This window comes from Gavialis gangeticus, unplaced genomic scaffold, assembly GCF_001723915.1.
Source record: "Gavialis gangeticus isolate Ggan-Ray unplaced genomic scaffold, GavGan_comp1, whole genome shotgun sequence".
In the NCBI taxonomy this organism is placed as follows: domain Eukaryota; kingdom Metazoa; phylum Chordata; order Crocodylia; family Gavialidae; genus Gavialis; species Gavialis gangeticus.
This window is the reverse complement of record NW_017728992.1, coordinates 146,416,540-146,443,429: the sequence shown is the minus strand read 5'-3', so window position 1 is coordinate 146,443,429 and position 26,890 is coordinate 146,416,540. Positions and strand designations below refer to the sequence as shown.

Genomic DNA, 26,890 nt, shown 5'->3' with positions numbered 1-26,890 from the left:
TGCAACCCACAGCCCTATGTGGCCAGAACTGGCCACAGTTGCCCAGGAATACCTGTCCTGTCCAGTGACCAGTGTGCCAAGATAGAGGGTGTTCAGCATGGCTGCAGATGTAGTGACACCCCACCGCACCTGCCTGGATCCTGGTTTGATGGAGCATCTGGTGTTCCTCAAGGTGAACCTCCCATTGCTGGGGATCCCCAAGCTCCAGGTGCAGATGGAGCGAATGCCACCTTCCTCACTGCGTCTGTATCACGAGTTTTGTCTGTCATCAGCCTAAGGTGCGGTTTCCCCCAAACCCCTGCACCTATCACTGTGAAAGTTGGCAGGCTTTGTGGGCTCCTCAGGGGCTAGCAAGCCTGCAGTTTTGAGCTCCCTGTGGCTTTTCACACAGAAGTTACAGGCGGTTTTCTCTCAAGAATTTGGGGTGCAGTTTATCTGAATCCCCTGAACCTATCTTGTTGAAACTTGTCACACTCTTTGGGCTCCTCAAGAGCTACCATTTCTACAAGTTTCATCAAGATCAGACAAGAAATACCAAAGGTATAGCCTGCTTCAACCTTCCCTATTATAGCCTATGGGGAAGTCGAAGCAGCTCAACTATTTGACTAAGCTTCAACCTCGAGTTGAAGCAAACCCGCTTTGACTCAAAGTGGATGGCAAATCGAAGTGGGACCCGGTTTAATATTTGACATGGCTGTTGAATTGAATATTACCTGCTCTGCACAGCCCTAATGCTAGTCTCTTCTGAGGCCATGAAGCCTGACAAGTTTCAAGGAGATAGACACAGTGGTTTCTGGGAAACTGCACCTCAAACTGTTCAAAGCAAAACTCATGAAGGCAGAGTGGGGTGAAAACTACAGAGATGGTAGCCCCTACTGAGGGCATGAAGCCTGCCAAGTTTAAAGGAGATAGGTGCAGGGTTTTTTCTAAAACTACACCTCAAACTGTTCAAGGCAAATGCGTATCACTTGCTGGCAGCTGCAGCCTGCTGTCATTCTGCACGCAGACCTGGGGCCAGCTCCCCCCAGGAGGAGTCTGGTACAGCCCTGCCACCCTCCTGGGAGGTGTGGGCCTCTAATCTGTGTGCAGGATGACAGCAGGCTGCCACTGCTGGCTGGGACAAGTGCCAGCACTGGGTTCTTCCTGGCACTCAGTATGGGCTGTGCCGGGCAGACTTGGGTGCTGGTGCTGGCCCCAGCTGGGAGTGGCAGCCTACTGTCATCTGCATGCTCTGCAGCCAGTGACTGCGAAGTTTAAAAAAAAAAAAGCCCCATACTCACTGGGTCTGGCAGTGACAATTGGGGCCTCTGAGGGCTCATGGCAAATTCCCCCCTGGGCAGCATGGGATGGGGGGTACAGCGGGGATCACCCCCACACCTGGCACCTGTGCAGCATCTGCACCATTGCATGCATTCAACGTGGCTTGGCAGGGCTCTGCACACTGCCTGAGAGCTGGGATGGCTCCAGCAGTTAGCTGGAGATCCTGGTTTGATCCCCAGCTCTCTCATCATTCTTCCAGTTCTTCCCAGGGAGTGCAGGCCCCCAGATCTGCATGGGGCTTCAGCAGGCTGCTGCTGCTGGATGGGGAAATAGGTCAGAGCTCCTGCCATCACCAGATGGCAGTGGCAGCCTTCTGTCATTCTGCATCATCCAGGGGCCTGTGCCCCCCCAGGAAGAGCTGGGGGAAGCAATCAGAGAGCTGGGGGAAGGATTGGGGAGCTAGGGAATCAAACTGGAAACTGGGGGAATGTTCAGGGACCTGAACATTTCCCCAGCCCCCCAACCCCAGGTTTGATTCCCCAGCTCCCAGTTCAATTCCCTAGCAGTGGGGTTGGAAGGGTCCTCAGGGCCTGATCATTGTCACTGGCCAGCTACAGATACCAATATTAGAGCAGTCCTTCCTCCCCTGCTTCCCCTTCAAAACATCTGACTTATTTCAGAAACATTTCTGATGGCCTGTTTTGTTTTAGAGCTGTTTTGGAGCCTTGCATTTCATTTTGGATTCAGTGTTTTGACCATCAAAATGTCTGAATCCAAAACAAAATTAACTGGCTGCTGAAATTTCGCACAGCCCTACTGCTTATATAGAAATGGGACACATTCTCTGTGGTTCAAATGGATTACAATTAACTGACATCAGTGGAGTCCCACATATTTATACCAGCAGAAAAATTAGTCTAGGAGCTTGGATCAGTTACTTGAACTAGTATATTTTGCTTATTACATTAATCTACTAATAATTATTCAAAACCCTAAAATAATCACAGAAAATTAGGCAATACCTTCCTATCAAGAGCCATGTGCCTCCCGGGATCCTTGGTCTTGAATTCAGGCCTGGAGGTCAGCACCTAAAACATGTCAACAGCCCAAATCCACTTTACCCATTTTGTCCATGAAAACCCAGAGGAGTAAGACTACTGAGGGTCTTGTTAAACATTTCCCTTTGAGCTGCTCAGATGTTGGTAGCAGTCATACCTTAAGGCTAAAATTGTTCTCTGGCTTTCCCCCATGTGCATAGCTGTGACTTGCCCCTAGAGGGTTGATGAGTAGGAGTTACAGCTGTGAGATGTCACTATAGGGCTGGTGAGCCAGGACAGGCTTCTATTCCTGCTGTAGGTAGTGGTATGTGAGAGATGGGCAGGGGTAGTGGGGAAGGGGACATAAGGATGGGAGATAGAGATTTATATGGGGGTGGGTACTAAAATAGGATGTGGACAGGAAATGGGCTTGGGGGAAAGTGTGGTAAAATGAAGTCTGCCACTGAAGGATAAAATAGAAAGAGGTTAAAAACAAAAAAAGAAATAAAATTAACTAAATTAAGAAGGTCTCATGCTTTAATAAATTGGGATTTGGGATTGGGGGGGAGTGCTGGTCATGCTTCCCAGAGTGGCTGGGAGGTGGGAGAAGAGAAAGAAGGTACTTTTGGGGGAGCTACTGTCCCTGCCCCATGGGGACCCTATCCAGCTCCTTGTTTCTCCCCACCCCCAATTTGACTTCACTCCTGGACCTGTCCATGCTCTGTGACTGGCCAGCTGGCATGTGCTCTGCAGGCTGTTTGCACAGGGCTATACCCCTGGGGATGGGAAGGTCACATCCCTAGGGGCAGAAGGGATAGTTGGCTTGGTGTCAGAACTGGTCCCTGGACAGTAGAGTTCAGGGGGTAGAAAGTTTGTCTGCACAAAACAGGAGGATGGGGGAGGGGACATTGCATCTTGGGATGCTGGAGGACTGCAACTTGGGTTGATCATCTGTGGGGAATGGCCACACCTTAATGGAATACAAGACAGGTAACATTGATCAGTTTTAAACCTGCCCTGGAATGGCAGGTTTAAGCTGCCCAAATGGTAACTTTAAGCTGCCCAAAGTGTGCTTAAAACTAATTTTAGGTCTAATGCGTGGACAATGCCATAATTAAAGAGCTTTAGGGGCTGCCTAAAATTAATGTACAACAAGGCCCTGAATCAGCAGGGAGTTAGGGCACTTAAGATGCCAATATAAAAGATCTTGGTCAAATCTCTGCTCTTACTGATTCAGGCTGTGCGCAGATGTTCATTTCTACCAGTGAGAAAAAACGTTCAGGAGCTGGAACATGTGCGTGTTCCAGCTGCCTGGTTGGAGAGCTTCATAGGCAAGCCAGGGGCAAATAGAGGCCCACTGTCTGGAACATCCTGACCCTTACTGGAGCCCATTAATTGACAACCTCAGAGGGGCTTGCTGTCAAGTGACAGGTTCTGAAAAGCAGCAGCTGCCACAGATAGGTCTGGGAGGGCTCCAGCCCCAGGAGAATGTCCCCCTAATCCTGCCAGTCAGCTGATCAGATGGGGACTGTTCTTCCATGGTGGGAACTCTTCTGGTTCCTGCCAAAGGAGAATAGTCCCTGCTTTTGGTACTCCCCGAGGCTGACCTGGAGGAGTGTGGGGAGAGGGAGTAGCACTCAGTTGCCATGACAAGGCCCCAGGAGCCTTGCCACTGGGTCACAGTCACCTGCTTTGTTCTGTACTGCTCCGGGCTGACCCAGAGCAATGCGAGGGTGGTGGAGGCATTCTGCCATAAGGGGAAACCTTTCTGGAAAGGGTCGCACTGCAGAAGAATGTCCCCTGCTGCCAATCAGCTGATTGGCAGGAGGGAGTAATATTTCAGGGCAGGGTCCCCACAGGGATCCTGAAAGCTTCTCCCTATGGGTATTACCTCTCTCCTCTTCCACCACCTTGGTCAAGGTTTGGTAGGAGGCAAAGTTACTGCTCATGTATTTGATGTGAATGTTTCTGGACATTTAATCATCACCTAATCCCCCTGGAAACAAAATCATCTACTGCAATATTAAGTGAAGCCTGGCATAAAGTTGAAGAAAACTCCCTGACAATGTAACAGCGTAGCAATAAAATTAACAGCTACAACAATTCATAAAAATAATACTCTTCACTTAGCATGATATTAGGCACAGGATATCTCCCAACAGTTCAGCACTATGGTTTATACTTAAGAATACAGTTAATGTAGGTACTGAAGTCACGTCATCTGTATTGACAGCAGTGGAATCATCCTTGGGATGAGTTCAATTTTTTCTGCATCAGTAACTACTGCTGACTGATTAGCAAACTTCATAATTATTGAGTGACTAAAGAGAATACCCCCACAGGAACACATTTTGTACAGGTACATCCTCACAGTCAAACATTCATTATACTTAAAATGTTGTCATTTGCCTAAAATAGTGTGTTTGTGTGTTTTCTAGTATGTTTAATTGTATGTTTACTTCACAAATTACCTAAGTAGCATTATCCAAGCTAATATTGAAAAGTTTTGAAATGTGACTAGAATGATTTTTCTGGGGTGGGTGGGGAGAGGGGGAGGAGTAGTTTGTATATGTTTTATCCCTTAAAACAATGATATGATAGTTTTGAGTTAGTTATTCTCTTACTTAAAGACAGAAATAAGAAACGATCATTTTTCTTTGAATAAGTAGACAGTTTATTACTATAGCAACTGCAGAGCATGTCAGTGAAAATCATTCAGTCTTTTTTGTGTCTAACAAGTTAATTATGCCACCAGCCAAAAATCATTTATTTTCTCTAGCCTTGGTGATTTTACTTGAACGTTTACTCGATGGGTTTTTTATCAGTTTCTCAGACCTACTCATAACGAGGGCAAAGATCATAAAAATGAAATATACTTGTATAGGCAAAATTCTGCACTTTCAGTTTGCTTCTATCTATGCATCTTAAATGTGTCATTAGTGAGAAATGCTCCAAACTGCACTATGTTGTGCAGTACTTATTAAACAGTCAAACTGTGCTGGTTATACTTGGTGTTTGAAACCTTTTCTCACAGCAGTAAAGACATCTTTGATCATAGGATGGACTAGCTGAGATAGAGATTCTATGCTGCAAAAACTGGGCAAAGCAGACATACTTACTGACAGGTAAAAGTAATCAACATTTTGTTAGTTCACTCAACTGCAGAAGCATAGGGGACCTTCTTTCCCATTAATGCAGGAATAGAACCATGCCAGCTGGTGTTCCTAGTGCTTGCTGGGTATGTCTGTGTGGCTTTCCTGGGATTAGGACCCCCACTATGAACCAGTCTTACAGAATTCATGGGTTTCATAGATTTCATAGACATTAGGGCTGGAAGGGACCTCCTAAGATCATTGGGTCCAGCCCCCTGCCCAAGGGGCAGGAAGTCAGCTGGGGTCAAAGGATCCCAGCAAGATAAATGTCCAAATGTTTCTTGAAAGAGTCCAAAGTAGGTGCTTGCACCACCTCTAGGGGGAGTCTGTTCCAGGCCTTGGGGGGCTCAGACAGTAGTTTTTCCTTATGTCCAGTCTAAAATAGTCTCGCATGAGTTTGTGACTGTTGGACTTGTCACCCCTGGGGTGCTCTGGTGAACAGGTGTTCCCTTAGAACCTGATGCATACCCCTTATGTACTTACAGGCTGCCACAAAGTCACCCCTGAGCCTGCACTTCTCCAGGCGGAAGAGTCCTGTAGCTCACAGTCTCTCTTCATAAGACCTATTCTCCTGTCCTCTGATTATGTGCGTGGCTCTCCTCTGGACTCTTGCAAGCTTCTCTACATCTTTCCTAAATTGTGGAGCCCAGAATTGGTTGCAGTACTCCAGCTGCAGTCAAACCAGGGCTGAGTACAGTGGGAGGATGACATCTTGGGTCTTGCCTGAAATGCATTGGTAGATGCAAGCCAGAATTTTGTATGCTGTGTCATCTGCAGTATCGCATTGGTGGCTCCTATTCATCTTGTGGTCAATTATGACCCCCAAGTCTCTTTCGGTCATAGTGCTAGCGAGTGTAGTATTGCTGAGCCTATAACTGGGGTGCGGGTTTTTATTTCTGAGGTGGAGCACCTTGCATTTATCCGTACTGAATGCCATCAGGTTTTCATTCACCCACCTTGCAAGCCTATCAAGGTCAGCCTGGATGACCAGCCTATCGTCAAGTGTGGAGACTCTTCCCCAAAGTTGGGTGTCGTTAGTGAACTTGGCCAGTCCGCTTTTGACACTAGCGTCGGGATCGTTTATGAAGATATTAAAGAGTACAGGTCCGAGAACAGGGCCTTGGGGGACATCACTAGTTGATTTGGTTCTATCAACTACCATTCTCTGGGTCCGACCGTGGAGCCAGTTGCTCAGCCATTGTACTTTGAAGTAGTCCAGGCTGCAGTTGCCCAATTTTTCCATGAGGACATCATAGGACACCAAGTCAAATGCTTTTTTAAAGTCCAAATATATGACATCAGCCTCTTCCCTTTTGTCAAGGTGATACGTCACCTGATGATAAAAAGAAATGAGATTGGTCAAGCAAGACCTACCTGCAACAAACCCGTGTTAGCTATCCCTCAGAATGTTGTCCTCTGTTAGCCTGTCAAGAATGGTTTCTTTGATAATTTTTTCCAAAATCTTCCCAGGGATTGGGGTCAAACTGATTGGCCTGTAGTTTCCCAGGTCTTCTTTCCTCCCTTTATTGAAGATGGGCACCACATTGGCCCTCTTCTAATCTTCAGGTACTTCCCTGAGCACCATGAGTTTTCAAATGTCCTCTCCAGTGGCTGTGCTATGATGTCTGCTAGTTCCTTTACAGGGTACAACCTATCCAGACCAGCTGATTTATGGGGGTCCAGCTGCTCAAGATACTCCCTCACAAGATCCACACCAATGGTGGGCCAATTCAATAGGGATTAAATGAATCTGGTTCTACAGATATCTAATAGGAAGATGCTGAAAACCTACATAATTTAAGAAAGAATGAATGCCTTTCAATAGTTTATTTTGAGCCATTCCAAAGAATTCTACAGCATCAATAGGGCTAGGGACAGACATTCAAGAAGCCTGAGTGGATTCAATCTTTGTAGGTTAGTCTAACCTGGCTAGGCTGAACTGGTTTGAACCTCTCTGGACTGGGGAAATTCAGTCACATGCCTGCAGTAGCTCAGGATAGAAGTTGGTGGGGGGGGCTAAAGCAGCTCTCCCTTCCCTTCTACATGGAGCTGAGCTGAGTGGGGGCATTGCCAGGCCCTGGCAGGACTCTCTCATTAGGGAGGTCTGCCTGCATGGTCCTAGGCATTTCTCCACTGGCTACTCAAGGGGTGGGAGCCCCAGCTAGCACTCTGAGGCAAAGGGGGTGATGGTGGAGGGAAGACTGTGTGCAGTGCATGCATCTGTTGATAATATGGAGCTCTTTTCAATCTCCATCTCCCTGCTTCTTCATAATGACTGCAGCAAACCTGACAGGAAAAGGAGCCAGCAGAAAGCTGATAAAACAGCATTTAGCAGCCCATGAAGGAAACAAAAGCCTCTCTCATTAGTTCAAGCTCTTCTTAAACAGCTTTTTCCAAGAAAGGAATGGAGGAACATTACCACCTGACCTGGTGATGAACTCCAAAAAGCCCTAATGGACACTGTCCTGCCTACTTTGTTCTAATTGCCTTTGTCCTGTTGCAGTGAAATGGGAGGCAAACATACACAGACACCTCTCAGCATTAGCTAGGATACCACACGCTGGCTGGGGTCTGTGCTGTGGGAGATGGGAGGGAGGAAGTGGGGGGATCCCTGCTTGAGCAGGGAGTGGTGAGGTGGGCGTGGGGAAGGCAGAAGCCAGGGAAACTCTGCTGTGCCTGCAGTCTTCACTGGAGCTCTGGTTAAGAAGCAGAGGGGCAGGAGCAGCTCTGCTCTGTAGAGCAGACAGCCCAGCCCAGCCCAGGGCTGCAAAGCTCGGGGACTCTGGTTTAACTTAAACCAGCAACGGGTCTTGGACAAACATTGCATAAACTGGTTTGACCCAAATCAGTTAAGTCTGATACTACATTCAAGCAGATTTATCTTAAACCAGTTTCAGCCATTTTGAAATTGGTTTATGTGCACTGAACTTCTTTTCTGTTACAGGTTTAAACCAGTTTCTGATCACTTAAACCAGTTTATGTGTAATGTCTGTCCCTAGTCTAGGAGATTCTATTACATTCTACAGTATTCTACTGAGTACAACAGCAAGGATGAAAGATTCTACTAATACTTAAGAAAAGCTCATATAAACCTATATAAGGATTGTAATCAATTTCATAATCAATTGATGTAGGAATTTCCTAAAAGTATCACAGATCAAAGATTCTACTTCCTTTACCTCTAATGTCCATGCAACTGAAATGTTTCTTTGGAGGGATCCAAAAGGTTTCTTTGCATCAGTAATACATTGGAATTTAAAGCCTCATATTATTTAATTTAGTAAATCACACTTTCGATATGTTTGGTTTTAAATATCAAATATGTAAAAATGCCAATACGCCATATACTGAAAAATCAACACTTGGTTATCAACTTCAATTCCCTTTCCCCAAGAAAATGAGAAAAGTTATTAGACTTGTTCTGCTTGTAATATCACAGACAGGTTATGCTTTGATATGCAACTGCAAAGGCCCACTGATGCTCTAACTTCAGTATGATTGCTCATGGTGTCAGACACTCTTTGATGGAAGACTTAAAATGATCAGTCTGGTTATTGGTAATGCATGCAGTAAAAGATCTAGATAGACAATGAAGTTAACTGATTTCACCACCATCATCAGAATCTCTTTCAGGCATATTTGCTATTTAAATTTTAAGAGAATCTTGTCAATTCTCTTGACTGTGGAAACAGGAAATTCTTTGGAGATGACATTTACTCCCTTCATGGAAGGCAATGAGAGTTTTGAAATTGACTTCAGTGGGGCCATTATTTCAATGATATCATCTGTGGCAGGATGGGATTGAAAGATGGTTTTCAGACTCAAATAGGAAAGGCAACCACATTCAACATATAAATATTAATACTTTTGTAGGTTTTATGAAGCTACTAGGAAATTTTTCTTAGCTACAGCATTAAAAAACAATTTTTGAAAAAAATAATATAGGAAATGAGATGTCACATTAGATTACATCATTCTGATTACAGTCTCGCTTCCTATCTTTTACTCCTTATATCTTGCAGCTAAATTCTAGTATAACTGTAGAAACATTAGGACTAAATTTTCAGCTTGTCTGTAGCAAAGTGTCCTGAACTGAAAAATATACTATAAATGAAAAGGTATATGAACAGAAAAATATATTTGATGTCATGTAGTAAACAGTAAGCTGTCATAAAAGTTATTATTCAACTATATTCATACTGTTGTAATAAATAACAATAACAATAATTTTTGTGTAGTATATAAAAGTATCTATAAGATGAATAGAGTGTATGGAAATGTTAACATTTCCTATTAAAGTATCATCTTGGGTATGTGGAATTGATTCCCTGTTAGCACCTGTTTTAGATCATTCAAGAATAAATTAAAAAGTAGTGGAGCACGCAAACATCCTTGTTCTTTCTTAGTTGGTGAACTATTGGACAGGGCATCACCAGTTCCATAGCACACCCTAGATGCTGTATTTGAGCAGTAAGTAATGATTAATTGTAAGAAAGCTTTATCCATTGATGGTATTGTCAGTTTCTTCCACAATTTTAATCTGTCTAGGTGTCAAAAACTCACTTGCGGTCTATGAAGTCTAGATGCAAATGATTTTGCTGTTTTACATATCTATATGATAACAATTTGAAGTCTGTTCCTATATTCCTTAAGTATATTTGCTTTACTTGCACAAAGAATAAGTGATGAAAACAAATATAATTCTTCTGTTTTATTTTACTGTCCACTGCTTCATTTTATCTTTTCTTTAATATCATCATATACTAGGTTCCAGTTTAATTTTGTGTGAACTGATAGAACGAATAATCTTACTGTATGATTTTAGCAAAAATTATAAATGATACGATATATAACTTTCATTGTTCATTTTCATAGAATCATAGAATCATAGAAGTCAGGTCGGAAGCGACCTTATAGATCTTCAAGTCTGACCCCCTGCCAGGGCAGGAGAAAAAAAAATAAAAAAAAATGGGCTCAAATGATCCCAGCTAGCCTCCTCTTAAAGACCCCCAGGGTAGGGGCCAGCACCACTTCCCTTGGAAGTGGGTTCCAGATCCTAGCCGCCCTGACTGTGAAGTAGTTCTTACGGATGTCTAATCTAAACCTCTACAATTTTATTGTATTGCTTTGTTGAAAGCTGTTAATAAACTACTACTACTTCTATTAAAGTATATAGATTTTTAAAGTAATTTCTATAGACACCTAGGGTCTAACTATGCTATTGGTTTTGTGGGACTCTTCATAATTGAGTCTCTCAAGTTTGCAGGTGCAAATATATGCAAACATGCAGGTAGGGCTATGAATGCATTGAGTGATCAAATAAAATGATATGTAAGATAGTGATTTGTTTATCACTCTTCCTGCTTTTGGCTACACAATAATATTTTACAATATTAAATGCTATTTCTCAGTAAGGAAGGGAAATGTCCTCTCTTTAACCCTAAAGATTCTCTGGACTCACAATCTGGCAGCACAAATTACAAAACTGAATTAGTGCATAAATCAGAGAAAATATTTATTTACAGACATGTAAAAATTATGTTACAGCATTTTAAAGAAAGCCATCATGAACCATTACACAGGTATACATGGGCAAAACTTTGAATGGTTTAAACTTTACCTTTCAATACTGCCTATTAAAAAATACCACTGCTTACAAGGTTATAGCTATCTACATAGTTTTAATACAATGATTTGGTTTTTATTTCCGGAACTAAAAGCAATTATACACAGAACCTAAACCAAACCAACAACCGTACATAATACAAGAATTTACAAAAGTAAAAATCTTTTCCTCTTGAGCAAGCTGTAAAACTTATTTAAGAAATCTTTTCCATTCATGCAACTGCACAGATTGAAAGAGCAAGATCTGTGAAAGAGCCTTATGATGTAGGCCTGAGGAGAAAATAAGTTAGTTTAGTATCTTGATTTAGAATTGTATACAAGTGAGCTGCAAAAGCTTATTATTCAGTAGTCATATTGACTTTGACTCCCAGCTTTACAACAGAAGTAGATATTTTAACCTCACTCACCTCCAGTTACCATAAATGATCACCGCATGTTACAGTGGCTCCAGATAAATACAACTACAAATATCTTCTTTTTATGACTATGCAGTGATGTCTATAAGATAAATATTTAAAAATGAGAGATTGAGACACACTGTTCATTTCTGGGTATATTGACCCTTCAAGCTGAATATTACGAGCTTGACTCTAATTTAAAATAGCCCCCTGTGAAGTACATCAGAACATAAAGCTGCCTTATAGCAACTGTAAATTACATCTGCACCTATTTTTAAGTAGCCAGAGGGTGCAAAGGAACATTAGTATAAATGAGAATTTGTTCCTTTATGTTTACTGGCTCTTCAGTATTGCCAAAAAATGAGTAATGCAAAAGAAACTAGGAAACCAAGTGTTTGTGACATCAGCCAACTGTATATAGTCTACTGTATATACGGAGGGCAATGAAGCATCAAGTTCTATTTAAACTACCACCATCTCTTCAGTGATTTCAATCACATGTGCTATTAAGAAAGCTTGATAGGAGAGTAGTTTAGACAGTGCAACAAATCCATGGCTTGCAAATGAATAGTATCTCTAGGTCTCATCTTAGATGTTGCTCTGCCTGAAAAACACTTCCAGGAATAAAATCATAGTGCAGAACAGCAGTGATGGTTGGGACTGTGAAATCATTCCTGTAAATACTATCTAGGGGTGGTAGAATGGTAAGGAATACTGTAAACATCTAACGCAGGACAGTACAGTTCACTGGAACAGAGTTGGGATGGCTCATTCAGACCAGATCTCTAACATGGAGCTATAACATTATATAACTACTAGCACAATTATCATAATCAATCTGCTAAGATCACATAAGCTTCATGATTTCAGAATGCCCCCCAGCTCCTCTCTACTTCTAACTGAATTACTAGAATTATTTTTTAATGTTAACTAAATACAATGATATTTATTGTTATATTTTTATAGCTAAACAATGGGCATAACTTACATTTGTGTATATTAAATGACATTATATTTCCCACCAGTATTATTGTAAACTTGAATAACAACAAAAAATGAATAAATATAGCTTTAAAATATATCAGTGATTGCCATATTAATAGTTTTCTTGGGTTAAAATTACAATTAGTAACATTTCTGCTTTGGTTTTCTGGGATTGTCACCCATAGCAGCTCCTGACACATCCCTTATGATGAGTAATAATTACTCATGCTATTTTTCTCAATTCCACTCTCACTTGAGCTGGCATAACCCTAATGACTACAGGGAAGTAACCCTGAATTTATCCCAGTATTACTGAGAAGCATATTCTTATATTGGCATAGATTCCCTGTGCATTAATAGACTGTAGGTGTGTCTACACATGCAGTTAAAGTGAAGCAATACACTTTGGAGTTTATTGCCTCTTGAACAAGCACCAGGGACCACAGCACATTGAGCCAGGACCAATGCATGGAGCAAAACACATGGAGCAACCTTAGCTGATAGGAGGCCTGGGGGGGAGGGGGGAGGAACGCGGGTCAGCCTGTTAGCCTGGGGCTGCTCCCCATGGCTCAATGTGCTGCAGAGGGGCTGGCTGGTGCATGAGGGTGCTTCAGCATGGTGCTAGCCAGCAGGCAGCCCCTTCCCTGAAGCACCCTTATGCCCCAGTCTGCCAGGGCAGCATCTACATATACATTGCTGAGTTTGTACTCCACAGTAGGACAGTACTTGTATTTGCAAGTACTATCCTGCTGTGGAGTAAATTAGTTTACTCCAGCCTAATAAGGGTGCATGTATAGATGCTAAGATGTTTACTGTGCAGCTAATTAGTCTACTGCATAGTAAATGGCTCATGTATGTTTACTTTCCCTAACCAATAGATGAGGAATATTACTTCCTACCTAAAGTCAGTCAGGATGGATCTTTTGCATATGTCTACCATTTCTTTCTTGTATGGTCATCATCATTTACCTATCAAATGGGTCTAATCCAAAATATATTGAAACACAATGGCAGTGTATTTCATTGGCTTCAATATACTTTTGATCAACTCCTATGGACAGTGGTTGAAAGAACTGAATATATGGTCCTTTTGTGATTGCTCGATTAAACTTCCAATACTGAGGGATGTGCATATCAGTTAAAATCACACTTCTTTAATCCACTTTTATTCAATTATGTCTGAGCTTCACTTACTTGGATGAAGTTCTTAATTGCTCATCTTTCTCCTGTCTTTCCTATATGTGATTAGTTTTAAGCCTTTCCTTCTTTCTTATGAGATGTACAGCATGTAGAGACATTCACTCTTCCAGGAGAAACTCTTCGAGGATTGATTTAATGCTACTTGTTCACAAGCCATTTTTCTCTTGGAGCAACCATTTTCACTCTGAGAGAAAAAGCCTGAACATCTGTCCACTTGTGGTTTCTCTTTGGAAAGTAGTGACTCTTGCAGGAGAAAGTGAATGTCTATATGGGTGTTTATACACGTGCTTCAGAAGTGTGTGTGTGTGGGGGCACTTTAATTAGAGCCGCTCCGAGAGCTGCTTTAATTATAGCACCTGGAGAGTCTCATGTATCAGCATCCCCATGCTTAAAAATGGCAGCAGAGGTGCTTTAACTAAAGTTCATTGAATGAGCTTTAGTTAAAGTGCCCCTATTGCTATTTTTTAAGAGCAGGGATGATGATACAGAAGACACTGTAACTGCAGCATGGAGCAGCCTTGTTGCTCTTGAATAGCCACCCTATGAGACCTATGTTAGACAGACATCCCTCTCCTGCATAAAATGTTGTTTATCTATATCATATAAAGATGTGGATATCTTTTTGTACCATCAGAAATGACAACAAGAATAAGCAATCTTATTCTTATCTATATCACTTAAAGATGTGGATATCTTTTTGTACCATCAGAAATGATTACAGAATAAGCAATCACTTATGCACTTTACATAGCTTAAACGTATTAAAACATATTTGAATGAAAATGCATCAATGTTGTTTGGAAGGAACTACTGTTTATTAAGAAATTATATATTGAATTCTCTTACAGCCTTTGTGAAAATGAATTATTCCAACTTCAAGCATTTGGAGACTGCTTGAAAGGTTCAGAAATGGAAAGACTCTATTGACTGAATGTGAAAGAAACATTTTTAAAACTAATTTGGAAGGTTTCAAAAATTGGTAACATCAAAAATATTGACCTCTCTGGAATACAGTTTTAATGGGACATGCATTGGCACAAACTTCTCCATAATTTAAAACAAGCTGTCTTGAGATATAAACAGATACATGTATAACAACTGTGCCAATCTATGGCATCACCCAGAGGGTTTGTCTGAAAAAGGGATTAGCAAGTGGATCCAATTTACTGTTTATCAGTAAATTGACATCTAATATTTGACATACTTGCACGTCTTAGCAGTTACAGTGAAATGGTCCATGAATAGACAGAACTATCACTTTTTCCTTCAACAGTATCCCTTCACGTAAACATAATTATTTAAAATTACGAATATAATAATTCAAGTAATGAAAATACAACATTTGATCATAACTCAGGTCATAACATGATATTGTTTGAATTAAGCTGTAAACAGAGAAGTGCAATATCACCTGACTTTAGATATGATAAACAGTAAAACATGCTAATCATAAAAATAGCTTTTACAAATATACATTTGTGTACAGTGTCTCCCACACCTCTTAAATATGTCCTTCATATTAGTATCATACAGTACACTGGCCTTTAAGACATCAAAATTAAAAAAATAATACCAATTAATAGCCAGAGAAAAACACATTTACAATCTAAACCATAAAAATCTGACAATTGTACAGCTTAGAACATATAAGAAATGGAATTTCTAATATTTGAACCATAATGTCCATTTTAATAAGTAAATTGAGTTTCATACAAATTGGATCAAACGTGTTGTTAGCTAATAAGAAACTGCAGTTCAGATTTTTCTCTGTGTTTAGGGGAAGTCAGAGTTTCTCTCCTCAGCCTCCAGATGGATCACATATGACATCTCATCACTTGATCTGTAGAAACTGAGAAATAAAATTCTTGCTTTAGTATGAAGATCTGGGCTTTGTTCAAAAGCACATCAAAGATAAACCAGGACAAACTGTCAGGGAAGAAAAAAGGAAGTCTATGACCACTTTATTTTCCTTATTTTGTCTTGTCATTCATCACAATCAATCTGACTTAGATACCTACTTAATAAGTTTGTGAGCTAAAAAGAAAGCCACTTAACTCTTACTATAGATAGCCAATACCATAATATCCCTAAATTAGAATACACTGCCAGAATTAATTACACAGAGGGTGCCTCTACACAAGATGTTTACTGTGAAGTTGACTAATAAGTTGTGCACTAAATATCTTGCATCTACACGTGTATTTATTAGGCTGCAGTAAACTAATTTACTCTGCAGCAAGATAGTACCTGTAAATACAAGTACTACCCTGCTGCAGAATAAAAAACCTTGCAGCAGCACACATGTTGATGCTTCCTGGGCTGGCTGGGGCATGAAGGTGTTTTAGTGCAGAGGCTGGCCAGCTCCACACTGAAGCTCTTTCATGCCCCAGTCAGCCCCACCGCAGCACATGGAACCAGGTGGGGAGCAGCCTTGGGCTGCGGCTGCTCTGATCTTGCTCTACACGTGCATGAATAAACTCTGGAGCTGATTGCTCCAGATTTAATTGCTCCTGGGTTCACATTCAAATGATGTGCCCAGGAGAAATTTATGTGCACTAATTGCACTTGTAGACACACCCACAATTAAATAACCACCTGTCTCCAGAATAAAGTATACTTTTCTTCAATGGTACTATGCTAAGAATTGTAGAATAATTTCAACAGCTGGCAGGGAGTAAAAGATTGCTTCTTATCTGTGCCATAATGGAATGTCATACTTGCAATATTATATTGATTCTAAAGACATTCCAAGTATACTACATGTGGCCCCCTATGTTTCTGTTGCACAATTAGAGAAAAGCAGACATGTTTTGTAAACATTTACACTTAATAAACAAAGTTTTAAAAAGCTTAAATAAAAACATTTTTTCACTAGTCCTACTACTAAGAGCACAATCCCCTCTGACGGTTGTCGCCCCTTATATCATAATTTAATTCTCCCTTTACAGTCAAAAGGTCACAGAATGTTTCCTGTATTGGTGAAACAGTGTTGGGGGAAGGACTCACAGTTCCATTCATCCTTGTGGTTGTGTATCTCTGTTCTGAGTTAAGATGATAATTTAAAACCATTATTCTCCACAGGCATGGAGAGAACCTTCATATTTTCCCATTTTAGTACCAAATCCCTAGATAGATTTAACAACATGAAAAGAATTTTCAATCCTCCCCCTGAGTCTAATGGCTCTTAAGCAGTTATAAATCTTGTGAAAGAGAGAGAGAGAGAGAGAGAAAGCCCTGCAGTTCCAATGTACTTCCTGTTAGCCACATAGACAGTTCTCCTTTTCTAGCCTTTTCTTCACCTTGTATCACTGGCACATTATGTATGTATAAAGGCAATAATTATCCATGAAAGAAGAGAGACAGATTTTCAAATTATTTATGGAAGCTATTTTCCTGCCATAAACCTTCCAGGCATTTACCTGTCAGTAACATTAAAAATGCTTCATTAGGTTACTATTATGAAACATTATTGCTAGCCTTCTGGATCTAAATCATGAATACTATCTTGTTGTCACTTAAAAACAATGGTAAAAATTTACCAACCTCACTGGAAAAAAAAAATCATGTGTTCCCTTTCTTCATAGAGGCATCTTATTTGCCTCTTTCTCTTAAAGCCTGGGAAGGAAGGTTAAAATCTAAGATAGTCAAGCTTCTTTTTTCTCCAAAATGACAGTAACCTAGGGCAATGATTAATCTCCTGCAATATAATACTAATTTTATTCTATTTCTTTCTGCTGAATAGTGTGTAATTTATCTACTGGCTTCATAGTAACTGTGCTGATATTAAAAAAATCTCATGATGACTAATGTTTTTTTTAATCTTTTCATTTCCTTCCAGTTATATATATAAAAACACCCTGACACAACAAGGATGAGATTGAATTACATTTAAGGTAGCAATATGGTTTTCATTTGATATGACTATAAGGGAAAACTAACTCAAAAAGCATGGTTTGAAGATACTGTGTAGAAAAATAGGATGACCCAACTGAACATAGAGCTGCATAAATAATGTCCAAGAAACAAATAGTAAATATGGTCCTAAGCATGATAATATCCCTGGGGAAACTGCAAAGATATTATGAGGTATTTATTGGCTCATTTTCCACTTAAACTCATTTGCCTTTTCTGTTTTGCTCCTCTTTTTCCCTACATAGTTGGACTTTTGCACACTAGATATTGGAGGGATTCTAGTTAATCATAACATTGCATTTTAGTTTTTCAGGACCACTACTGCTCTTACAGTTATGGTATCATCTCTTCAGTTTTTTCAATAAGATTCAAACTGTATCAAGTAAACCTGATTTATATGTTCACTGAGGCACCTCCAGGGAAGACCAGGACCAATGGATACAAACTCCTGGAAGGCTGCTATGGGCTTAATACCAAGAAAAACTCCTTCACAGTCAGGGTGTCCAGACTGTGGAATAAACTCCCTCCAGAGGTGGTGCAATCACCTACCTTGGAGATTTTCAAGAAGAGACTGGACAGTCACCTCGCTTCAGTCACCTAACCCCAGTTGTCTTCCTGCCTAGAGCAGAGGGGCTGGACATGATGAGAACAGAGAGCATGCTGGGATGCTGAGGGAATTGGATTTAACCTAAATCAGCAGGGGGTCTGGGATAGACATTGCATAAACTGGTTTGGCCCAAATCAATGAAGTCTGATACTACATTCAACCAAGTTTATCCATGAACGACACATGCTCCTGGAGGCTGGGGGGGCACAGTGACCACCTGCAGGTGGCGGTGCTGGTGGCAGAAGTGGGGGCATGGTGGTGGTGAGCAGGGAGCTCCCGCAGGTGGCCGCAGCGGTGTCGGCAGCGGGGGGGAGGTGGTGGTGAGTGCTGACCAGTTGTCAGTGACCACCCACAGACACTGCTAGAGATCCGTGATCAATGCAGGCAGGCTGCTGCCAGTGTCAGTGGTGGGGGGAGAGAGGTTGCGAGTGGTGGCTGCCCACAGGTGCTGCTGGCAGCATCAGCAGCCACCGATCACAGGGGGTGCACTGCCAATCTCAGGGGGTGCACAGGCACCTGCGTGCACCCACTATGCGTTGACAATGGGTTCATCTCAAATCAGTTTCAGCCATTTTCAAACTGGTTTATGTGCACTGACTGCCTTTTCTGTTACAGGTTTAAACCATTTCTGATCACTTAAAGCAGTTTATGTGTAATGTCTGTCCCTAGCCCAGGGGCCTGCCCAGAGCCCAGGCAGGCAGGCTGTGGCAGGCAGCCAGGAGGCTTCAAGTGACTGCACCAGGGCTTGTTGCTGGCAGTGGGGTGGACAGTGGGGAACGGACTGTGGATGCACTGCCACAAGGATCAGGTACCTTACGGCTGTCCCTGGCACACAACTTTTTACAAGTCAAGGTTGCGGGTATTTTTGGCACCCTGCCCCAAAACATTGCCAACCCCTGCTCTATAAGATGCCCTCTGGTTCTCCCACCGGAGTAAAGTTTAGTGGTTTTATCCTAGTCTGACCATGATGGTCCAGAAATTTTTCTCTCTCTGATTACTAAAACAAGAAAAAAATTACTTCCCAGTTCAAGATAGTAGGACTTGCTTTCTGTAAACCATTTTATTCAGGCAGAAAGATGAGTTTAGATTGAGTTATGTGTCTCTGAAGCATCATTGTATCATGTCTATGTTTATCCAGGCCTTTTTTCCCCTCCTCCTTTTTACATCCCTCTCATTGTATTAAAACCCACTTGTTGTGAAGGAAATGCATAGTAAAAACGTATAATGATATTTAAAAATAAATGCTGAGCATTATCAAAGAACACTACTTTGCTGTAAGCCTCAACATGTTGCATGGTTGCAAGGATTATTAATTGGCTGAACAGCATCTTCTCTCTTTACTTAAAAACATGAAGTCTTAATTTAAGTAACAAAGTTATATATTTAATGGAGTGTCTCTTTGAATTCTGTAAATTATAAAATCCCAGCTCATCTGATAAAAGCAAGTGAAACCAAAGGTGAATTGAAGGGATTGGCATTTGTAACATATACGTAGAATGTAACAAAGAAAATTACGGCAGTTTTTAATGCAAAACCATTTGTTAGGAGGAAGTGAGGGAATATCCATTGCACACACTGGTTAGGAAGGATTTTAAAGTTGCCAAATATAACATGGAGAATGAAAAGAAGCATATGCATTTTATTTAAAGTTTCTCTTAGATGTTGGAGCATGATTACATTTTGTACTTTCTTCTAATCATATATTAATTAATGTTGGAAACTTTTTTCAAAAATTCTCTCTGTTTTGTGTACAGAAGTGTAATTGATATGCATTGTTAGCTGTCACTATATATGGGAACGTGTGTTTTATTCTTTGGGAAAAACAAATTCTTGTCTTTTCCAACCTGGTTTTTGTACTGAAATGATTCATTCTTTCTCTTTGTCTGTCAGTGTTCTATGAATTCACCAACCAAAATGAGAAAGTGTGAGGCACATCACCATTTTTACTTATTAATCTAGGGATAAGAATATTATTTAAGCTTCCCTTCTCCACTTTGACACACAAATATTTCAGCAGGTGGTACCTTAGGGTGCTAATCAGTAAATGTGATTGTGAACTTCCACACTTATAAAATCTTGACTTCTACCTAAGTGATCCTAACAACTGGTTTGAAATACTATAACCAGACTCCCTGAAATGAACAATTCACATCCTGATAGGATCAGTTCAGTCCTTTATTTTTTCAAGACATCTACTATGCAGTTTGGTAGCTCTTTTGTTTATTGTCTTAAAAACTGAAGTCCTATTTGCTTTGTCCATGAACATATTCCCTGGCACCGCTTTGCTTCAGTGTCCTTACCCAAATTTTCTGAAACCTAAATGAAAACCTTTGGCAAAAGAGATAACAATGTTTTAAGTCTGTATGCCTTCTAGTTATGGTTTCTAAATTGTTTCTATCAGTGAGTTTCTTTATAAACACCATTCTTTGGTTAGTTTTTAAATCACAGAATCATAGAATCACAGAACCAATGAGTCGGAAGGGACCTAGACAGATCATGTAGTCCGACCCCCCGCCATGGGCAGGAAGGAGCACTGGGGGTAGCAGGGGTCATAAGACCCCAGCCAGGTGCCTATCCAGTCTCCTCTTGAAGATCTCCAGGGAAGGTGAGAGCACCACCTCTCTGGGAAGCCTATTCCAGGCTCTAGCCACCCTTACCGTGAAGTAGTTCTTCCTAATACCTAACCTAAACCTATCCTCTCTCAGCTTGTGGCCATTGTTCCTGGTGACTCCAAGGGGGGCCCTGGTGAACAGACTTTCCCCAAGTCCCTGCTGGTGGCCCCTGATAAGGTTGTGGGCAGCCACAAGATCCCCCCTCAGTCTCCTCTTGCGGAGACTGAAGAGATTCAGGGCCCTCAGCCTCTCCTCATAAGGCTGGCCACGGAGGCCCCCAACCATATGCAATATATACACAATCAATTTCAGTGTCGCTACAGTCAGTTAAGGCCTGCAGGATGTGGCTTTTATATATTACACTTTCAGATATTATTTTACTGTATGTGTGTGTATACACACATATATATATACATACATACATAGATATAGATATGTAATATAATAACATTATACCTTTTTCTTTTACAAGAAAAGTGTTTATTTTTTTTTGGGAAGAGTAAAATGGGCAAAGGGTGCAAGTTGTTCTAAAGCAGGCCAGTGCATTATGGACTCAAGTCTTGCCCTCAACATTCTCTGAAATCTATGAAAGTTGAGAGCAACTCAGCTTCATAGAAGCAGTAAATGTGCTGATGCCTCAGTCTTTCTTGAACCTTGAACATAAGCACATGCCATGCCAAATACCAGGAGTTATACGACTCTCTGTGATAGCATTCAGGCTTTGGGTCTTTCTTTCTAATAGTGTTCCAGCCAGCTCAGCTGTATGAACCTTAGTTTTACAGAATGTTGAAAATGAGATAATTTTAAGTTGGCAAATGCCGTCAAAAAGTTATAAAATAAAACTTCAGCTGATTTAACCTCTGCTTGATGTGAGGAGCAAGGATTCCCCAGTGGAAGGGAGTAATACAATTAGCATTAATGCTAAAGGCAAGAGTTCCAGTCCTACCAATGCCAAGGGAGTAGCACTGAATGTAGGGTTTAAACTATAAAGAACTGCTGAAAATTCTACCCTAAGGCCACTCAATATGTCGACACTTTTAATTTTAGTTTTTACCGTCTGATTGAACATAGGGGTTTATGAAAGTGAAAGACAGAGAACTAGCTTGAATTAGTTATAAGGAAGGCATCTGTTCAACTCCCCAGTCTTACTATGAATTCCAAAACATATCAGAGGAAAAGGAAGGATCAGGGGGGAGGGGTTGAGGGGGAGGGAAGGATGGGGGAGAAAATAAATTGATAGCAATGAGCTTGAGGCTGGTCCATTCCAATCAATGAGACATTTTTAGCCCAATATAAAGAACAAATTAGAGAGGTAGAAAAATATGACACGAGAAGACAAGAGAGGAGGAAACTGAGGGAGGGAGTTGACATAAAGTGGCATTATTTCACAGAGGTTCAAGTAGCAGGTTTGAGGGAGGCCCAAGGAAAAGAAGGGAGTGGGGGCGGTGAGGAGGTATGGCACAGTAACAAGAAAGAGTATTGAGGAAGGCATTTCAGATGGTGGCAGTACTGCTATGGATGAATTAATTAAAATAAAAAAAGACAGGAAAGTACTATACTCATTGCTATTGCCCAGTAGGGGTGGTGTCACTGTTAGAGCCTGCCGATGCTACATTGCCACAGTGATGAGTTACGTTACTGTAGCTCATCACTATGGCAATGTAGCATCTCATGTAGCTGTGCCTAGTATGTTTGATCTTTTGTTTGTTATTGCTTATAAGTATTTGATTAGAACTGGTAATGTGCTCCACATCTTTCAGACTTTGCAAAGACCTGTTCTTAATGAATAAAAGTATCATGAGGAACAGGGTGGAATCAGTGTCACTTGATATCTCTTCCAACTTTGTAATTCTATAATCCTTTCTTACAGTGGGCAGTGAAGCAGATGCATGCACATATACCTGCATTGTGACCTAGTGTTGACTTTTCTCACTTGGACTTGTATCATGACTCATCGACTGAGCTTAAAGAACCTAACACGCTCCCATCAAAGTCCACAGGAAAAAGTTCAGTTGAATTCAATGGAAGCAGGACTGGATTCTAAGATAGTTTATGTAGCCCTCTGCAGCCCTCAGAATAGAATAGTCTTCTATTTCTTTTTTGACAAGTTCTCTTTCTTAAAATACACTGCTTCTAGAAACTCATCTTACTCTGTTGATAAACTCTAGGGCAAATGGCAATGGGCAGAGATGGCGAGTCTGTCTATGGAGTTCAGGCACTGTAAATATCTCTGTAAGGCATTAGGATGAACTTCCTTAGTTGGGAGGAAGAGCAAAGTTGACTTAAATTCTGTGCTTTTTGGGGCAGGAAATGTACCTTATTCCATGTTTGAAAAGTAAGGTGGAAATTTACTGTGTTTTGTAGTGATCAATAACAACAACATATTGGGAACTTCCACTGTGCAACTAAGCATAATAGGTTGGCTAAAATGGAATTTGATTAACCTCCAAATCATGATTTTGGCAGGCTGAGCCTGTTATTTTATTTTTAACAGGTTGCTTTTTTGTATTTATGGGAACCAGAGTTCTAACATCTTATAAGTTATTTCCCTTTTGGACGTCTATAAATGTCTGCATGCTGATAAATTCAATCTGCCTTTCATGTTACAGTATTAACCATGCAGAAAATCATCTAAGTAACATTTATATTTTCTCCATAAACTAAGACCTTTTGGTATAAATGGGCCACTAACTTCTGCAGCTTTGGGATTGGTATTGAGAGGGATAAAAAGAAAGTTTATAATTTTTGCCATCTTATACATAAAAATAACACCCTTTCAAATTTTCAGCATTTACTCAAACCTAGTCTCACGAAGACACTTTCTGATTTACAGACATAGCGTGAAGAAATAATGGTCCCTTGGATGATTTATTATTCAGCATTCTTGAGTCTCAAGCATATTGATAAAGGCTATGAAATAAATATTTTCCAGGGGAACTCAAGCTATTTATTTGCAAAGACTGACACATTAGAAAAAATGTGCAATGTGTGCTGGTTGCTTAATCTAATCTGGAAATTCTTTGGTTTAGCTGAAGTTGAAATGCTCAAATGCTTAGCCAAATGCAGAGAGGATGGGCAGCATTTAAAAAAATGTCTTGGTATCCCATTCTGGCTGCAGAGCATTCCCTGTCCTGTGCCCCCAACTTGGACTGCCTCTGCAGTATCAGGGCTAACCCTGCTTCTGTTATGCCTCTTTCACTCTATATGGCTTGGGAAGAAATGCCATAAATCATTGGGGGCCAACCTTTTTGACAGGTGTGCCACAAATTAGCTCTGCTCCCCCCCAAGTACCACTTCAACCCCTTCTGCTAGATCTACTGCTCTTCTTTCTTCCCCCTGCCCAATCTGCTGTTCTTTCTGCTTCTTTCCCTTTGCTCCCAGCCCAATCGGATGCTCTGCTTTCTGCTTCCTGCCCTATATGCCAATGTGCTGCTTGTCTTTTCCCCAAACTCACAGAGGCTGCCAATGCTACCTGTGGCATGTGTGTTGAAGTTGGCCACTCCCGCCATAAATAAGCAGTGGGAGAATTCAAAACCAGATTTAGTTCTGATCCTGTAGAAAGCAAACACAATTCTTACAGTAATGTAAATCAAGAGTAATTCATCTTAAATCTGTAATATTTACATCATTTTCAATGAATTACTTAGATCAGCTATAAAGCCTCTGTCACCTTCACAAATTAAGAGTTAAAAACTTCATGTCTATTTTTTGAGAAAATGAAAAATAAATAATTTGTGATTAATGCTTGATTCTTGCATTAAAGTATGTTCAGCTAGAGAGTGTTAAGTGTCTAGTTCTGCATTACAGGCAAACAATTTGGATTTGATTCTTTTTTCATCAGTGTAACACCTGTGCAGTTACCACTGATTTTTATCTGGAGTGGAATTGGCATAGTAAGACTAGAAATATAGGGCACTAGAGAGTCAATGACATTTTTCCAAGGTGATTTTGTCTCAGTCATTCTAGCATTGTGTGTAGGAAGTATTTGGCTTGATTTGATCAGTCTGTAGGAATATTTTATCCCTGAACCTGTCTGCTATGGTAACATATGGGAATGTAGCAGTCAGAACTGATTTTTAAGTTATGTTTTTGGAAGTTTTAAAAATAGGCAATGAAAATGAAATATTTGATATTTCAAAAATATTGAATGCTATGACAGGCGTGAAATCATTTGTTATTTCTTAATAGCAAAAGTTAAAAATAGGGACCTGTCAAAAACAAAAATTACTATAAATCCCCCTAAATCAAAACAAAGAACCCAGAATCTAAACAAACGTTCTCACTAATGATAGATTTACTGGTGGATATCTGAAAGATTAACCAACAGCACAGACAGCTAATTGAGTTATCTCCCAGAGCAATGTCACAAGTTATATAGGCAATTTCTGAAAAAAAATATTAACATCATGCTGAAGTGGCACAGGAGTAATCAGAGTTGCTTTGACTCATCAAACATATTGTCAAGATGTCACCCATGCTAGTATTTCAAAAAAGCTTGTAGCCAAATTTCTGTCAGTCTAAAAATTCCAAACATTATCTGGTTTTCTATATAGCTTGTATGGTTGGCAATTAAATGTAGTTTGGACTGCCCTGGCATAGTATTGGGTTTTAGCAATTCATTAATTCTTTCAGGAGGCATCTAAATACCAGGAGACTGCCAGGTGTTTCTTAATCTTCTCTTGACCTTTTCTGTAATTTTATTTCCTCAGAAAGGGAATGTCCAATTTTAACAGCTGCAATATGTGAGTGGTTTCTTTCAACTTCAGTGGGAATCCATACCTCATAACAGTATAAAGCACAGTTCATCTCTAAACCTCAATACATGTAGTCAAGCATTTCATTGCAAGCCACTAGTGGCATTTATACTACTTAGTATCACCATGTCTCTAGACTGTGCTTACTACTTCAAAATTAAAGTAGAAGCAAAAGGATTTATTTTACCTGCATTGAGTTTTTTTGGCGTTCATTTTTGGGTTTTTTCTGCACTTTCATGGGCCATATACTCATCTGTGGTAAACTGCTATGACTTTAATGACTTCAGTAATTAGAACAGATTTACTGAATCTGACTGCTATAAAACAAGAGTAACCTTCAGTGACGTGAAGTGTCTGTAGGAGAAGAATCACATTTTGAGAACTGAAATTAACTCAGTGCTAACTGGCTGTATGTCCTTGAAAAATATCCTGACAGGTAAATAAATATTACAAAAGTAGGAGAGGCAAAATCAATGAGCAGAGCGTTTTCCTGAGGAAAGAAGTAAAAAGGGGTGAATCTACATGTGCATTAATGCACTTTAGTTAATGTGCAATTCAATCTACTACCTCTATTGTGTGGTATTAGGAAAATGCACATTAGCTTGTTTTAATGCACATTAACTAAAGAGCATGGAGCTACTATCCACGGAGGCTGCTGTGATGTGCTGTAATTCCAGTGTATCAGAGCAGACTTGATTAATCAAGTCTGCTGGAACGTGGTAATTACAGTGCTGCAGCAGACTCCAGTGCCACGTGTATCAGTGTCCCCACACAGAAAAAAGATGGCAGGGTATTTTAGACTAAAGCTCATTCAATGAACTATACTTTCCACTGTAGAGACACTGATACACATGATGCTTTGGCTGCTTTTAATTAGCCTGGCTCTTGGAGCTGCACTAATTAAATTCCACCCTCCCCCGCCTCCCGGAGCACATCTATAAATGCCCATGGTTTCTAAATGACGCTTAATGTGCATTACCCTATTTTATTGAACAATAACTAAAAGCACATTTTAAATTTCTTTAATGCACATTATAATAGGCTAACGCTCATCAAAACTCATGTATAGACATGCCCAGGGTAAGGCCTTTATTTTTATTCCCTTATTGTAGGTATATCTGCTAGTTCTCCTAGGCTAGGGGCACACATTACACATAAACCAGTTTAAGTGATCAGAAACTGGTTTAAACCTGTAACAGAACAGAAGTTCAGTGCACATAAATCAGTTTCAAAATGGCTGAAACTGGTTTAAGGTAAACCTGGTTGAATGTAGTATCAGACTTAACTGATTTGGGTCAAACCGGTTTATGCAATGTCTATCCCAGACCCCTTCCTGGTTTAAGTTAAAC

The 26,890-nt window shown here is 40.6% G+C and overlaps 1 protein-coding gene across 3 annotated transcripts in view; it reads right to left on the bottom strand.

Moving 5' to 3' along the window:
• Positions 1-14,447: 14,447 nt before the first annotated feature.
• RALYL (RALY RNA binding protein-like) overlaps positions 14,448-26,890 on the bottom strand; it is a 939,792-nt gene continuing 927,349 nt past the window's right edge. For all 3 annotated transcript variants that reach the window (XM_019527857.1, XM_019527858.1, XM_019527859.1), the window contains one exon: positions 14,448-15,505. In XM_019527857.1, coding sequence (XP_019383402.1) covers positions 15,488-15,505 — 18 coding nt within the window. In that variant the 3' untranslated portion in view covers positions 14,448-15,487. The remainder of the gene's footprint in view (positions 15,506-26,890) is intronic.